This window comes from Centrocercus urophasianus, unplaced genomic scaffold (assembly GCF_019232065.1).
Source record: "Centrocercus urophasianus isolate 14NV4802_14NV808 unplaced genomic scaffold, USGS_Curo_1.0 seq_11, whole genome shotgun sequence".
NCBI lineage: Eukaryota > Metazoa > Chordata > Aves > Galliformes > Phasianidae > Centrocercus > Centrocercus urophasianus.
Window position 1 is genome coordinate 29,815,143 of NW_024884253.1, and position 15,747 is coordinate 29,830,889.

The 15,747-nt window shown below is 37.0% G+C and overlaps 1 protein-coding gene across 3 annotated transcripts in view; it reads left to right on the forward strand.

Moving 5' to 3' along the window:
* The window catches only part of STAU2 (staufen double-stranded RNA binding protein 2), a 166,289-nt gene that overhangs the window by 52,127 nt on the left and 98,415 nt on the right, over window positions 1–15,747 (forward strand). For all 3 annotated transcript variants that reach the window (XM_042839471.1, XM_042839465.1, XM_042839479.1), the window contains exons 7-9: window positions 3,902–4,009; window positions 10,142–10,354; window positions 13,768–13,905. In XM_042839471.1, coding sequence (XP_042695405.1) covers window positions 3,902–4,009; window positions 10,142–10,354; window positions 13,768–13,905 — 459 coding nt within the window. The remainder of the gene's footprint in view (window positions 1–3,901; window positions 4,010–10,141; window positions 10,355–13,767; window positions 13,906–15,747) is intronic.

Sequence of the window (15,747 nt, forward strand, 5' to 3'; positions counted from 1 at the left end):
AGTTTATACCAAAAGTCAAGAAAATGTCAATGTAATCAGTGTCTTCATGAAGAATTAGTATTAAATGACTGTCGTGCCATGAATGTGGTCTTAAGTGACGTGTTGCCAGTGTACCTAGGAACATGACTGAGGTCACTGATGTCTACTGCAAAGCTGTCTGATGGTTTTAGTCTTTCAGCTCTTTGTTCCCTTTTTGAATAATTAGCTTTCTTGGTGCTGTGTGTGTTAAGTGCTGTATATTGCTACTTCAAAACGAAAATCGTCATTTTAAAATAAGTTGGCAGAAAAATTAGTCACAGAGTAATCTTTGCAAATTGAAAGTACAAATGAAACCAAAATTATTTTAAAAACTGAATAATAAAATTGCTCAGTCAGATAGGCGAAAAATAATGCATCAGGAGACAATCTTTTTTTCTTATCTGAAATGCAGAGGATAGTACATAGTATAAGAAAATAAATAATATATGTAAATAATCTGGATGCATACCTGGTTTACGTACAGAGATTTAATAACCTTTGTGTGTATGATATTTACCTAAGAAAAGTAATAATATCTTTAACCTTCATGTCTAATTGGATCTATTTAGTGTCTGTTTTGATGTGCGGGCTTTTAGGAGATGTCACCATGGCAAATGGAGTTTCCTAAATTCTTGCAGCGTTCTGTATTGCTGTCCCACTCATGAGCTAAGGAAGTAACTTTATGCTCCTCTTCACCTCCATGAAGGTGGTGAAATTGAATCAAATCCACGACTAACTAAGAAAAAATTAAAGGAGGACTGTCAAAAGAGAATAACGTGTGTTGGGTGTGTTAGGAGTTGCGTGGTAGTGATAAGATCCGTGGGAGTGCTGTGACATTCTGGTGCAGCAGCTGAAGGCTGTCTGGGGTGCTGTAGGATCTCAGTAGCAGATGTCTGTGGGCAGGAAAATGAATGAAGTTCCAAGGAAAGCCTGTGTATCTTAGTCAGGCTGAGGCTACTGGTTGTAGGTAGGAACGATGAAAGATCCTCTTTGTCTCTTAAGTGACTCTGGACTACACAGAGATGAATTATATGAGGTTAGGTGCATCTACCCCAAGAAGTGCAGGTTAAGGTGGAATTTAGGGCCTCATATTGCCAAGGATTGGGCTCTTCTCTGCTGCTGGTCATGTGAATTGCAGAGTGGAGGGATGTGCCCTCACCATAGGGTTGCACCAGCTTTGTAGAGTTCTGCTTCCTTCAGCAGAATGGAAATGCTGGGATCAGCCAAGGAAGATGTGAGATTCCCCATGCCTCACACATGGATCAGTGCAGTACGTGAGTTATGACTGGTTCTGATTGCTTGACTGGTGGAGCTCCTCTCTTCTCTGGCCAGTGCCAGATTGCTTCTGATGAGAGCAGGAAAGGGAGGAGATAGGCCTGCTGAGACCAGGCTGGCCCTGCATCCCACTGGTGAGCCTTGCTGGAGTGGGGTCTGTGTAAAATAGCACGCTAAGTAGGTCTTTAACTCTGATCTTCAGAACCCTGTTTGCTTAATGAGGCTTCTGTATAGTCTTCGTTCATCTTGATGCCCACATTTATTTACTTCTTTTTTAACTGCATTAAGGATAAAATCCCCCATCAATATTAAACTGTTAAATAATATTACCATCTTAGTGCTTCCTTGAGCAAATATATGGAAAGCGTGAGGTGAGTAGAAGCAAGAAATGATCAGCAAGCAGAGCAGGAGCGTAGGTGAATCTGAAACTGCTTACATAAAAGAGCTATTGTGTGTCTGCCAAAGCACCTTACTATCTCATAGATTTGTGGCTAAGAAAGGCCTTACAATTAAAGTGTCAGCTCTGGAATGAAGATCAAATTTAAATTCAAAGTACTTGGGACACTCCTGAGCATATTTTATCTTCCCGAAGGCGAGGAAGTTCCAGCTAGTCACTCCACTGTTCTTGGTGAAAGGATATGCAAGGGCTGAAATTTTAAGGGTGGAGGGGAAATTCAGTGATTTTCAGTATTAATTCTGTATGGATCGGTATTATTTTATATTAACTATGCCAGTGACTACTGTTCCCCCTTTCAGATATAAAATAAATTTGGTGCGAAGCTGAATGTGGCTAAATTCACCTAGCTTTTCTGTCTAATCAGTATTTTCTTATCTTTGCTAAATCTAAAAACAGCTATGAAAAGTCTGTTCCCTCTATGTATTTAGAGATTATGCTTAAGTAATTTTAAATCTTTTTGTAGAACTAATGGTTTCCATAATGTCTTGGTGTAAATTTGTTTTCTTTCCAACCAGCTGTTCATCTGTGTGGCTTTTTTTGTCTGCCTTTCAGATCTTCAGTTTATAAAACACAGACTTAATTGAATACCATATTGTGTAAGATTTTCACTAAAGTTGTTTACAAAATAATGTTACTCCACTATTTGTTTGACATTCTGTCTACCCGAAGATACATTTTTGGTTTTTAATATTGTCCTTTTAACTCCATTCAGCTGATAATTCTCAGCAAGTCTGAGTCTTTCACTGAATCAATGCTTTGCCTGTCCTGTAATGATGCACATTCTTGATTTCAGTAGTACTTTACATTTCCTTGTGTGAAATGAGCTAGAAGTCCTACATAATTTCATTCTAACTCCCCTTGTTTCTGCTTTACACTGTACCCTTTCTTTTCAGCAGGTTCTGCAGACCTTTATCAGTTTTGTCTTATATGTAGCTGAAGATCAGTGACAGGGATGTAAATTGCTTTTATGGAGGCAAGCATTTAGTGAGACAAAAAATGCTTCAAAGACTGTGTATTGTACCACTGCTAGTGTATTTCTGGTCTTCCTTTTTATTACATATGGTATATATTTAGAGATAAGAAATGATAGATACAATATTGGTAAATTCCCTTGTTATTCTGAAGAACTTGTTACTTTTTACTGTTATTTTAACTTCAGTATCTGGATTTTGTAGCTGTGCTGCTGGCTGAAGATTTACATCAGGCTTGATTATGTAAGATGGGAGCTCTGCAGGAATCCACCTAGTTCATCCCAAACTTCTTTGATGTTTACCTCCAGTAATAAAAAATTAGGAGTCTGGCCAAAATTACACGTCTGTTGAGAGATCCCAGTTTGAAGCATTCAGGGTACTGCAGTGTGAAAGTAGCTGGAAGATCAACCTCTGTAAACTAAGTAAAATGTAGCCTAGGAGAGTGACACCATAAGGCAGCAGTTACACGAGATGATATCTGGTCCCTGTGCCAGTGGTTGTCTGAAAAAAATAGCGTTTAACCTAAAGTGCAAAGCAAAGCCAAATTTTATGCAAGATAATGTTTGCGTGTGCCTTTTGTTGTTTTATCTCTAATCCTCTTTGTTTGTTATGTTCCTATGGATAAATAAATAGCTTTCTGTGTTGAGCAAGCTGTTCTCTGTCACTACCTTTTCATACTGGTCATTAATTCCCAGAGGGAAGCCGACAGAGGGGCCGCTAAGCAGCTGGACCTGCTGGGGACACCTGTAACCTGGTGACCCAGTCAAAGCACAGGAGGGTTCACTCTGTCCCTTCTGACAGAAGTACTGTCTTCAGTCTTTCTTGAGAAGTACAGGAGACTTTGTCCTTGCTTAGGAGGGGCACCCACAGAGAGGCTGTTAAGCAGGTCACAGGGTCTTTAATACTTGTGTTCAAAGCTTGTATTCAGATGATAATTAGCCATGCCATTTATAAGACTAAAACCCATGGAAGCTTGTTTTGCCCTCTATCATTGGTTTATAAAACAATGTGTTTGTGTTCGTTTGATATGAAGCATAACTGCTTCATATCTGGCTTCACAGGTCAGTGAGTGGCTGGTAATGGGGCGCTGAGGTGGGGAACCCAACACTTATTCACAGTGTGATGGAAGAACGCAAAAATGACAGAGAATTTATTATCGTTGTGTGCTTTTCATTTTCAGAATGGAGAAACAGGAAAAGAAACAGAAGAAGACAAAGATGCAAACAAGTCTGAGATCAGTGTTGTGTTTGAAATTGCTTTGAAGCGCAATATACCTGTCAGTTTTGAGGTATGTATTCCATATTACCTGTTTGCTGAGAAAGTATTGAAGAATCCAGCACTGAAACTCAACACGGTTAAAAATGACACTTAAATTCATGTAAATTATAAATAAATATCTTTGGTACAATCATAGAATATTCCGAGTTGGAAGGGTCCCAAAAGGCTCCATGCAGGAGCACCGAAAATTCAAACCCTATGTATGATGGACAGAGTGACTAGAAGGATACTGTGAGAAACAGTATCAAGAGCTTTGCCGAAATACAAAAAGAAAACATCAACTGGCTTCCTTCCCTTCATCATCTGGGTGCATAACTATCATAAAAAGACACTGAGTTTGTTAAGCATTCACCTTGTGATCCTGTGTTGCCTGTGACCGACGGCCAGATAGTCTTTCAGGTGTTTTTCAGGAATTCCTAGAATAGTCTCTACAATTTTTCCAGGCACCAAAATAAGACTGACAGGGCTGTCCTCTGGAAGATTAAGATTCAGTCCCTGGAGTGGTATGTTGGTATCTATAATGACTGATTTGTATCAGTACCTGAGAAATTGAGCTTCTACTATAGAATGAGACATTCTTTCAGAAAAAGTATAATGCCAATATTTGTCTGGAAACAAGTAAATTGCAGGAAGGCAGTTCATGCATTTTCTGTATAATATTGTGAGATCAGAATTAGTCGCCACACTCAAACTGACTTCAGATAATCTTCAAAATAGAGTTAAATGAAGTCTTGGCTTTAACTGCAAGTATTCATGCTGTACAAAAGTTCCCAGTAAGAGACTTTGCATCCAGTGTTCTATTTTCAGAAAGTCAAGGCTTCCTTTCAGTCTTCCACACTGTTTGACACCTGATCTATCTCTACTTAAGCCTCAGTCTACGAATCTACTTCTTATACCTTTGTTTACATTAAGTAATTGAGAATTTTTTTTGCTGCATTCATTGAACTACCTGGGGGATTGAGTGATAACAACAGCAGAACTTTTCCGATGAAAAAGTTTTTACACGAACTGTAGAAATCTAACCTTATGGTGGTAGAAGCCACCAGACTTCCAAGCTGTTTGCCCTTTTTTTAAAAATTTTGCTTTTTTAATGCAGAAAAAGTGGATGTATTGTTACACATTTACACTGAGCAAATGTGAAGGACATGGGAAGTGCCTTCACTGGTGATGGTTATTTTCTCGAGGCCTTTTTCATCTTGACATGCATGAACATGTTTGCATGTTAAAAATACATATTCTTAAGTGACGTGCTGTACTGCATGCTTTATGCAGTTACTGATTTTTTTGGCCAGTACTCATGGTTTGGTTGATGTCAACTGAGCTACTTGGTCCTTATTGGAAATTTGAGAAATCACTCATAAGCTAGACAAGGGAGCCAAAGATACTGAGTATTGATTTTGACAAAGAAATTCCTTGGTATAACAAATTTGTATGTATTTCATATATGGGGAATATAACTGCAAAAAAAAAAAAAAAAAAAGTATAATATGGACTAATTGGAAAGTTGAGAAAGTCTCAAGCATAAAACTGGAGTCTGGGGGTGTTGGCTTATCAATTTGCAACCGCATGGAAAGAATGTAATTCCTGTGTATGATCAGTGCAATGGAAAAACATGCCTGTGTTTCAGAAAGGAAGAGAAGAATTAATGCTTCAGTTTTCACACAAGTTATTTTCTACCTTAAGTATTTAAAAATATTTGGAACAGTTCCACAGAAATCAGTACAGTAAAATACAGAGAGGTGAATGGTCACAGATCAAAGAATAGCTTGGATGTTGGAATGGAAAGAGGCGTAGTACTTTGAATACGTTCCTAACTTTGTGCCTGTGTTTCAACTTATTTAAGGGAGAGCATTTGGTAAGGAGAGAATGAAGAAAGAGACACTTAGTGCAGAAAAAGTCTAACGTGTCCTTTGCCAAAGAATGTTAACAACATTGAAAAAAGACATTTTTTTGCTGTCCTGACAGGTTTTGTGTTATTTCCTGCCCTTAAATCCGGGTATACGTGACACTTTAAGATAGAATTTTGATTTAACTTGGTACTAGCTTGTATTTCAGTAAGTCTGCTAAGCAATTATGGATAATCCCGGGGATCTGATGTTTCTAATAGTATTTTATTTACAAATGGTTTTGTGTTATTCCAGGCAGCATCAAAGCTTTCTCCAGCTTGTTTTTGTGCGATGGCTATAAAATGATCTGCCTTCTCTTCATCTGACGAAGCTTTAGCAAATGTTCCAACAGTGCTGCGTTATGCAACTAATTAATGGTCATAAAGATATGTAAAGTTCTATGTAAACACATTCTCAGAGTTGCATAAGGGGTGGAAAATAAGGAGAGCGTGCAGAACCCAGGAGTTCTCTTTTTTTAATGTAACTGTTCAAACTATGCATGGTTTCATTCCAGCTGCTCTGCCAGTGTGTTAGGTGCTTGTTCTGTTTGTCCTGTTTTGTATAATGTTTTATATTTTAAATTTTAATTTAATTTTAATTGCCTTGGGGCATTAGGAAGAGTTTTAAAGAATTTCTATCAATTAAATTGCTAACTACAATAAAACCATTCAGTTCTGATAAAAATAATGATAATGATAATAATAATAAAAGCTTCATAACACACCTACCATGGATGTATCCTTACTTACCCTTTATTTGTCAACTTTTCAGCCACTATACAACTCTAAAGGCATATGTGGGCAAAATGAGCAATTTTTAAGGAGAGGTACAAAGCTGCTAGGAATTGTCAGAACAGTTCTAAGATTTTACCTCCAATTTCATCCTTTAGCATGAACTGAAATCTTCCTGTATTGGTTCTCTAGCATCATGGATGTTTTTTACTTTCCCAACTTGTTAGTATTGAATTAGGTTGGCTTGGAAGACAAAACTGAAGTCAACAGAGTTAGAAGAACTGTGTAGAAATGGTCCAGTATTCACACCAGGCATCAGATGCCTTAGGATGTTTCAGATTGTTGTTTTATTTCCCAAATTGTTTCTGGTCAAAGTGAGATGAAGGCTCAGTGTTTTGAGCTAGAAGTAGAGCAGATTGATGCTTCTGAAAGGTTGAGAATGTTCTTGGCGAGGAGTTTTGTGCCCATCTAGCTCCTGGTCTCCTGGGCATTAGTCTTTCAGACTGGGTGATGAATGTACTGAGTAGCTCTCATTCGTCTGTTTTAATAAACCATCCAGACTCTTTTTATTTTACATTGGAAAAATCTGACATGTCAGCCCACACAAGCACATGGAAATATATTGGTATTTTCTAAATAATCGTAGATATAGGTGACATGTTTTTACTGACCTGTTCTTTGTCTTCTCTGTTATTTATTTTTTTTTTTTTAATGTCCATTTAATCTTGTCATTGTCTTTTGATTTTTATACCTGTAGTCTCTTTAATAATTGAAGCAGCATTGGTCTTTCATTGTAATTGGACTGCTGTTTTTCATTTGTCAGCATGATTCATTAAATTGAGCCAAATTCACTCTTGATGTAACTTGACCTTAGATGAGTTTTGGCCCCATGTGTTTTCTCTTGCTGGAATTATTCTTTAAATCAGTGGAACAGAGAAGAAAAGTGTATTGAACTGTCACCCTTAATCAAATTCTCAGCTTTAAATTAGCCATGATTTGATCCATAGGTCGTATCTTTCAACTGAGGAAATGGTTTAATGTACTAATGCATATAGTGTTCTTGGAGAGCAAAGGCTGAGTTTCTTTTAAGTGTTTTGTGTGCCTAGGCTTATAGAACAACTGTTTGAAATCATGTGGAATAAAAAGATCTAAAATCTGAGGTTAACAAAAAATGTTGTTAGGTAAATATTTTTTTGCTAAATTACCAATTTTGGATGTTTAGCTTGATCCAGATCCCATCCGAATTCTATGGGGTTCATTCCATTGACAGTACAGACTTTTTTCATATACTTACTAACAAAGAAACAGTTTTGAATGTTTTCCAGGCAATTATTTACCTTGTGCCACATGCTTAGATGTTTCAAAGATGAAAATTACAGCAGAATACATTGGTTTTATATTCATGCACATGAAAATATAATCAGGTTTTATATTAAAATTCTTTTCCATATATATACTTTCATGTGCATTTATATATATATATATGAGAAAACTTATATAAAACTTATATTTAAGGATCTCAGCAATTATGTTTGTTAAGCAAGTTACGTTGTCCTTTTTCATCTGGTCAGTATTTACATTGTTGTATATTTTATTAATGTGCTGCATTGCATATAAGTAGAAACACCTATATAATGCCATTAATAAGACCACAAAAAGATTAAGGACTCTAGTAACACTAATTTAGCCTTACTATTTACAGCTGGCGTGTTGTAAGATTTGGATAGTGCTGTGCAGTAGTCAGGGTGCATACTAATGACAAAGGAAAGGGCAGTGCTGAAGGATGTAGTGCAGGAACATAGCTCTCCTGTGCCTGCAGTGGAATGACCCTGGGTGTTCAGCTTCCCTGGTTTAGGCTGGGGGCCATGAAGGCACGGCCGCTTCTCACACTTCACCTTCAAGTGAAGCAGTGTTGAAAACACTTCTGAAATCATTACCCTGAATCTGAGAGTGGGAACACTCCTGGACTGCAGTGTAAGCGTTGCATGCTGGTAAAGATGCTGCCTTATTCTGTGAAAATGTGGACAAAATGCGGACAAAGTGGTCTGTTAGTCTTCATTTTGTGTCTTTTTATTGAGATATGCTGTGATAATTGTGTTTGCTGGGTGAAAATGCCACAAAAAAGAGTTTAAAAAGAAATACAAGCCTAGGGAGGCCTCATTACAGTGTAACTGCAAAACTAAATAATGCAAGGGACATGACCTTGATAAAAAGAACTTTAATACAAAACATGTTTTAATAATACTAAGGTTGAAGGTTCCAGTCCATTAAAAATACAGTTATTGCACCAAGAAGGGCCTAGCACCTTTACCTCCCTTCTCTTGCACTCAGGCATTATACTTCTTCAGTGGATAGTTTGATGTTACTGTACCTACTGAAAAACATATATTTGTATTGCTTTTGAAGACAATGGAGAGATGTGCCTGTCAGATGCTCTAATCTCTCCTTGCACACATTACATGTACCAAAGATTAAATTAGGTAACTGCTTCCGCCCATCAAACAAAATAACTGAACCTTTTCCCAGATGAGGTCTCTAATTCCCGATAGACATTATCCAGACCAGTTAAGTGTTGCGTACATGAACAGATGGCTGCCTTAGCATGTGCAGTACTGTGGTCTGTTGGTAACTACATCCTACCAGCACTGCCTCCTAGGAGGATACCTGTGCATGGAAGAGTGTAGACAGAAAAACACTAAACAAAGGTGCACCATTCAGAACTTCTCAACTTTATGTTTTCATATTACAACTTTTAGTAGTGGAGGAGTACTTCAAATGCGTTTTCTCATTGTCTTTCATCTTGTGTATATTTGGAAATGGATGAACGAATTAAAATTTCCAGAACTGGTTTCTGTGTGAGTGACGGTGCTTCTCTTGACCATTCCCTTCTGGTGAGAGGGCCAGCTGACTGTTGTGGGGACAATGCTATGGCAGCCCTTCTAGTGGGCATGATGTCTCTGAGCTGTGTGCTCTGGCAAGGTAAGAGCTAAGAGCAGGCAGTACTGTCTGCAGCTCGGATAATGTCAAAATTTTGCCCTTTAGGGATGGAAGTTTGGAACCATGTATGAACATTCCAGATTCTAATGATAACAGAAGAAAATGATCAACATATTCAAACAGTGCTGTGTAAGCACCGTTTTGAATATGTTGTATGGAGAGAAAGATTGATGGACCTTCATGAATTGAAATTCTTCAGTATGGGAAGTGCCTTGCAAGAAGACAACAGCAGCCTTGTTTTAAATATGTGTTACTGCTGTATACTGTGTAACTGATATATTTTGGAAATGCAGGTCTACTGTATTTTCTGTGAAATACTGTATATGATGGTTAGATTAATGTTATTCTGTCAGCCTTCATTTTCTGTCCTCAAACCTGGCACTGCCATTAAGACTCATCTAGATTTTGTGAAAACCCATCTGAATGCTTCCGAGTAGGAGAAGGACTTCATTGGTATTAAGTATGTTGCACAAAAATATAAACATTAGGTTATAGGATGATTTTACTCCAAACACTTTTGTTTAAAAGGTGATAAAAGAAAGTGGACCTCCTCACATGAAGAGCTTTGTCACACGAGTTACAGTAGGAGAATTCACTGCAGAAGGAGAAGGGAACAGTAAGAAGCTCTCAAAGAAACGTGCTGCAATGTCTGTCCTTCAAGAGCTGAAGAAGCTTCCTCCTCTTCCTGTGATTGAAAAGCCAAAACTGTACTTCAAAAAACGTCCAAAAACAATATTGAAGGTATGTGTCTACCCTTGTCAGAATTAAGAATACTTGCTGGGAGAGAAACAGTTACTCAGATTTTAAGTCAGTAAAGGCTCATTTGCCATTTTATGTCAATATTGTTACTAATTTGTTTGTATCTCATACCTTACTTATTTATTTAATTCTGACAATGCTGTGAAATTCTCCAATGCAATGGCTTGTAAGGAGCTGTCTCTTAACTGAGCTCACATCACAGCAAGCGTTAGTTCAAGTGTAGTGGAGGATCAAAGCCTCCAAGCAACTCTGCACATTCACGAGGATTTTTAGCATCATCTCCTTTGAGAGGCCTCACTGGAATATATAATGCTTTATCTCAACTCTTTCCTCCTCAGAGAGAGTATATGAAATACTACTGAGTATATGAAATACTACTGATCTGGAGAAGTGCTGTACAGTCCAGCTTCTTCCCTCATTGAGCTGGATTTGGGAGTTTCCTGCTTTCAACATCAGTCTGTTTTGATTCTGGAGAGATTTAAAAGAAATGCAAGAGTTTGTTCCCATCTCAGCCTAGCGTGTCACTTGTCATACTTTCTTCGTTTCATGTGCCTTTGTTAAGGTTAGCATTTGTTTGATAACGTCCTTCAGCTCTCAAAAAAAGGTTGAAAATTTTCTGGAGACCAATTCAAGGAGGACTTGTAGGCTTTGAACTATCTCTCCGTTAAAGTGTATGCAATCCTAGAAGATGTTGATGTGCTTTTTGCTGCACCAATGAGACATCACTTTAGGGTCTCTGGAATCTTCTAAGATCAAGTTTCTTAAATGGTGCTTTTATTCCTGGTGGCAGATTTATTGCTACTCAGAGAATTGAGTTATCCTGCAGTGACTAGCCCTGGTTTGTGTACTTATCCTCAATATGAACAGAAACAAAAGACCATCTGAAGTAATCAATCCTCCACTTGATCTAACAAAAGCAGCCATAGAGTGTCCATATATTTATGATGCATCACTTCATTGTCTCAGCACTGTGCAGCTAATCGGATTAACCTGTCATCTTTTCAGTCCTTGTGAAGATGCTTTGCAAGTGATCAAAATCTCCTAAATGATACCTTATTTTAGGAAGTATTATTTTGTGAGGTAATAGTAAACATTTTGTACATGACTTTTCATCGCCTGGCATGTTGGATGGTCGCTTAGACCTGTGCAAAATAATACTGCTTGAAGTATATGTAAAGCATACTTAGTTCAAACTTGTGTTAGATTAGTGATGATCATGGAGAGTTGGGCTGTTAGTGCCTGGTGTTACAGTCACTTTTGATCCCATAGTATGCAGCCTCCAGACAAAAACTACAGGAAATAGCAGGGAACTTTCACATCTAAAACCTATGCTTTGGAGTAATGTTTTAGGGTTTAAATTTCATCTCTGTTTCTGAGAGGGAGAAAAAAAAAAACCTCTTCAAGTTTTCTGGATTTGATAACAATTGTGACGATACACAGCTTTTGATGAAATGCACAGCTATGTCCATGGCTTGTATTATGTTAGGTGAGGTAACATCACACCAGGATGATGTGAAGTTTTAAATATAGCTTGAATTCAGTCCTCATTGAGTATTATCAAGAAGGGTACTAAAATAAATAAATACACAGAAGTGTGACCATTTGAAATCTTCATCCTAAGTACACAGAGAGCAGATTTGTGCAGGAACAACCATCTTGTTTAAGCAAATACTCTGGAGACTGCAAAATCATAAAACACATGAGTTGTTTCTTAATCTTCCTTATTTTGTTTGCCCTCAAAGCAGGACAAGTGATTTCCCAAGGAAATCTAGGTTAATTAGATAATTAGCTCCTACTGAAATTCATGGTCTATAATTCTCAATAACCGCTAGGAAAAAAATAGCATTAAAAGTTATTAATTCAGAACCACCGACATCAGTGCAGCTTTAAGGATCTGAAGGCTGAGAGATCTGAAAAAGGCTGTTTTCTCTGGCCATCTCATTTTGATACGTTTTGCTCAAGAAGGAAGCTAAGGGTGTAACCAAGTAAAAACCTCTTATTTCACCATACACCATTTGCCATTACAGTCTTGAACTGAATTATCCAGAGTTGGTGATGTTAGAAATAGACGTTAGTGAAAATAACCTGATTGTGTAGGAAGCTGTCGTTTTTTGAATATGAAGTCTTCTGAAATGCTTTTCTTGTGTCTGTTCCTTTTAGTTTAACCTGCATGTATTTTGAGCATCACAAAGAATGACAACAATAACTCCTGTATGCTTGTGCATATATTTATGAGCCTGTATCTTATGTCGCGCACTTTATTTAGACTGCTCTCCCTTTGTCTCTGGCTGGCTTCTTGCCCACACAGCTGCCCTTGTGCATGACATTGTCTTAATTCTTTCACCTTCATCTTCTCTAACGACTTCAGCGATAACGCTATAAGGATTCGCTGCACAGCTTTCTTAATATCATCTCTTAGTTTTTTGACCACTTGTTTGTTTGAGAAGCTCAAACAAGCACAACTTTGCCTCTTCATTTGTGCTGCAAATGAAGAATAACTTTCACAGTAACATTAAAACTATTCTACATTCAAACGTCATCTGCATTTTTAAGTTCTTCTGTTGTGTTATGATATTCATCTGTTAAATCAGATGAATGTGTTTGAATCTTAAATTTCTTTCCCTTAGGTTTTACAAACCATATTTTCAAAGTTGTTTGCTTTGGGAGAGAATTCATTATATGAATAGTAACACAAAAAGTATTTCAGAACTAATACAAATAGATTGTAGAGACTGTGGTTTTTCACCTGTCTGTGCAATCTTGGACAAAAAAAAATTCTGTCCATTTGTTTTCCCCTATCAGATCAGTACTCCCATTATCTGTACATTTTGAAGTATTTTAAATACTTTGAGGGTGACTCATGGTGTGTACCATTTTTAGCTATTGGAGTTTTTTGTATTTCCTAGCTTCACTGCATACAAACATTTTGAGGGTAAATTCCTCTGGCATGCAAACAGAGCAAGCTTTCTCCACTTTTAATTGCATTGTGGGATGGAAGGCAGGAATGTTGAGATGGAAATTATGAGACAAATGCACCTTCCTTTGTTATATGGCAGATCTTTTTTGTTCCCGTGTAAAATCAACTCTTCTTAATGTACTGCATGTTCAGCATTCTAGCAGTCTATTTTAAGGATCCCAGGGAAGGGTTGTAGAAATAGGGCAGTGAAATATAATGGATGAATCTGTATTTTGTCCATCTCCACAAGACGTTCATAGATAGATTAAGGTGTTAGTAGCTCACCTTTGATAAATATCCATGCTACTTACAACTGTGGCAGACAGTGGGTGGTGTGAAATTTGCTTATTTCTCTTAAAACGAGTATTAGAGGTAGTAAGGCAGCACAGCATATATAATACTGATACATAATGAAATATATCTTTTAAACCTATTTTAGACTGGACCTGAATATGGTCAAGGAATGAATCCTATCAGTCGTCTGGCTCAGATCCAACAGGCCAAAAAGGAGAAGGAGCCAGAGTATGTGCTTCTTTCTGAGAGAGGGATGCCTCGCCGTCGAGAGTTTGTTATGCAGGTACCATCTGCTGTTGTGTCTGAGATAGTGCCCTTGCTCTGTCATGCTCTAACATGAGAAAAATGGTGGCATAACACAAAAGCTGATTCCAGTGTGTTTAGCTTTTTGCTTTACAGTCAGCTATACAACTGGAGTATGAAACATAGTACCTGTGTGAACTTCTTTGCAGTTAGACTTACATAATCTTTGAAGGACTCTTCCAATTGAACTACCCTGCCCTATTCCTTCTTTCTTTTGGTGGAAAGAAACAGTTAGGGCCCTATGAAAGTTTTTCTTGTAGTTACGTTTTTATACTCTTATTTTTGTTTCACCTAGTGGTTTCTGGCTGCATCCCTAATGCTGCTTTTTGTTCATAATTTAAAATAAAAATACTTCCATTTTTCTTTTTGAAAGTTTTGCAGTTGTTAATCAGAGTGTTGCACTACAAGCAAGTATTTTGAAATATGAAGAATATACTCCATATTACCAAGTGTTTTGGTTTAAAAAAATTAGTACTGTAAATCTTCTAAGAATTCCTTTTAGATTTTCATCTGCTTCGGTACTTTTATTGTTATTTGAAATATGACAGAAACAGCCTTCTGACACACGTTTTAGCCTCTCCAGTTAATAGATTTGGATATAATACAGTAGGTCATCAATGTTTCTTTGATTTTTAAATTGGAACAATTGCAGGGATTTGGTGTAGCCAAGCATATGATATATATTGGAATAATTTTGTGCCGTCCAGAACAGGAAACCTGAGCATGTTTTGACCTGTTGTCCACAAGCTGCACCAAAACGTCGCTTCTGATCATAAGCAGAGTTTATGATGTACTAGCATTTTCTTCTCAAGAAGAAAAAGTTACATTTTCACTGAAGTCTTTAAATCTTTCCTTCGTGTCTGTCTGGACAGGCTAGCAGTCTTTGTTTCTTTGGATCTCAGTGATAACAATTTGTTTTTATCTCTGGGAAAAAAAAAAACATATATATATACATATATATATATATACATATATATATATATAGGGTTCCTTGTGTTTTAGGTTCTGATTTATGCACATAATCTTGGATTTCCAACTGTTTATGTTATTCAGAAATATTTGAAAAAGACCATATTTTTTGCTGTGCTCAAATCCTGCCCCAGTTAGAGATGGTTCCATGTGGAGTCAGCAAAGTGCTGTGTAACGCAGTCCAGTATTAGAATGATGAGCTGAGAATTTGGCTTTCCACTGAAGAATTCTCAGCAGTGGTAAAGCATTTGGCTTGAATAAAAAAAAGAATCTTAAGAGCAGCGAATATGTAAAAGATTCCACTATCTGAGAAGACCTGTGAAGAAAAAAAATCAAAGAAATTTCATAGAGGGTTTGCTTTTCATATATACTTCTAAACTATATATATATATTTTATATATATATATATATATATATATATAGTAATATATATATTATAAACTACTAAACTGTAGCCATATATTTACCCTTTTCTAATTCTTTCACACAAAAACATACTTCTGCTTCTCCTGACTTCAGGAAGTCTCTGTGGATTCATTATGACGTGCAAAAGACCTTATCAGAATATAAAGCCTTTGTATAAACTACTTAAACAGTGTTTTCATTTAATTTAATTGAATGTGGAAGTAAAATATCTAAAGATAATATGTTCATTTTTATCTGTCACACAAAGAGCTAGTTTAGATGTGATGAAATGGATCCAATTACTTGTCCTGACCACTAGATAAACAGAAGAAAACCTCTGATGACATTAGTTGGTGTTCTGTTCCCAAAGTTAATTTCAGAAAGCTCTTTCTCTTTGTAGTCAGGCCTTTAATCCTTGATAGAGGTTATAATAATAGCTAAACCAGTT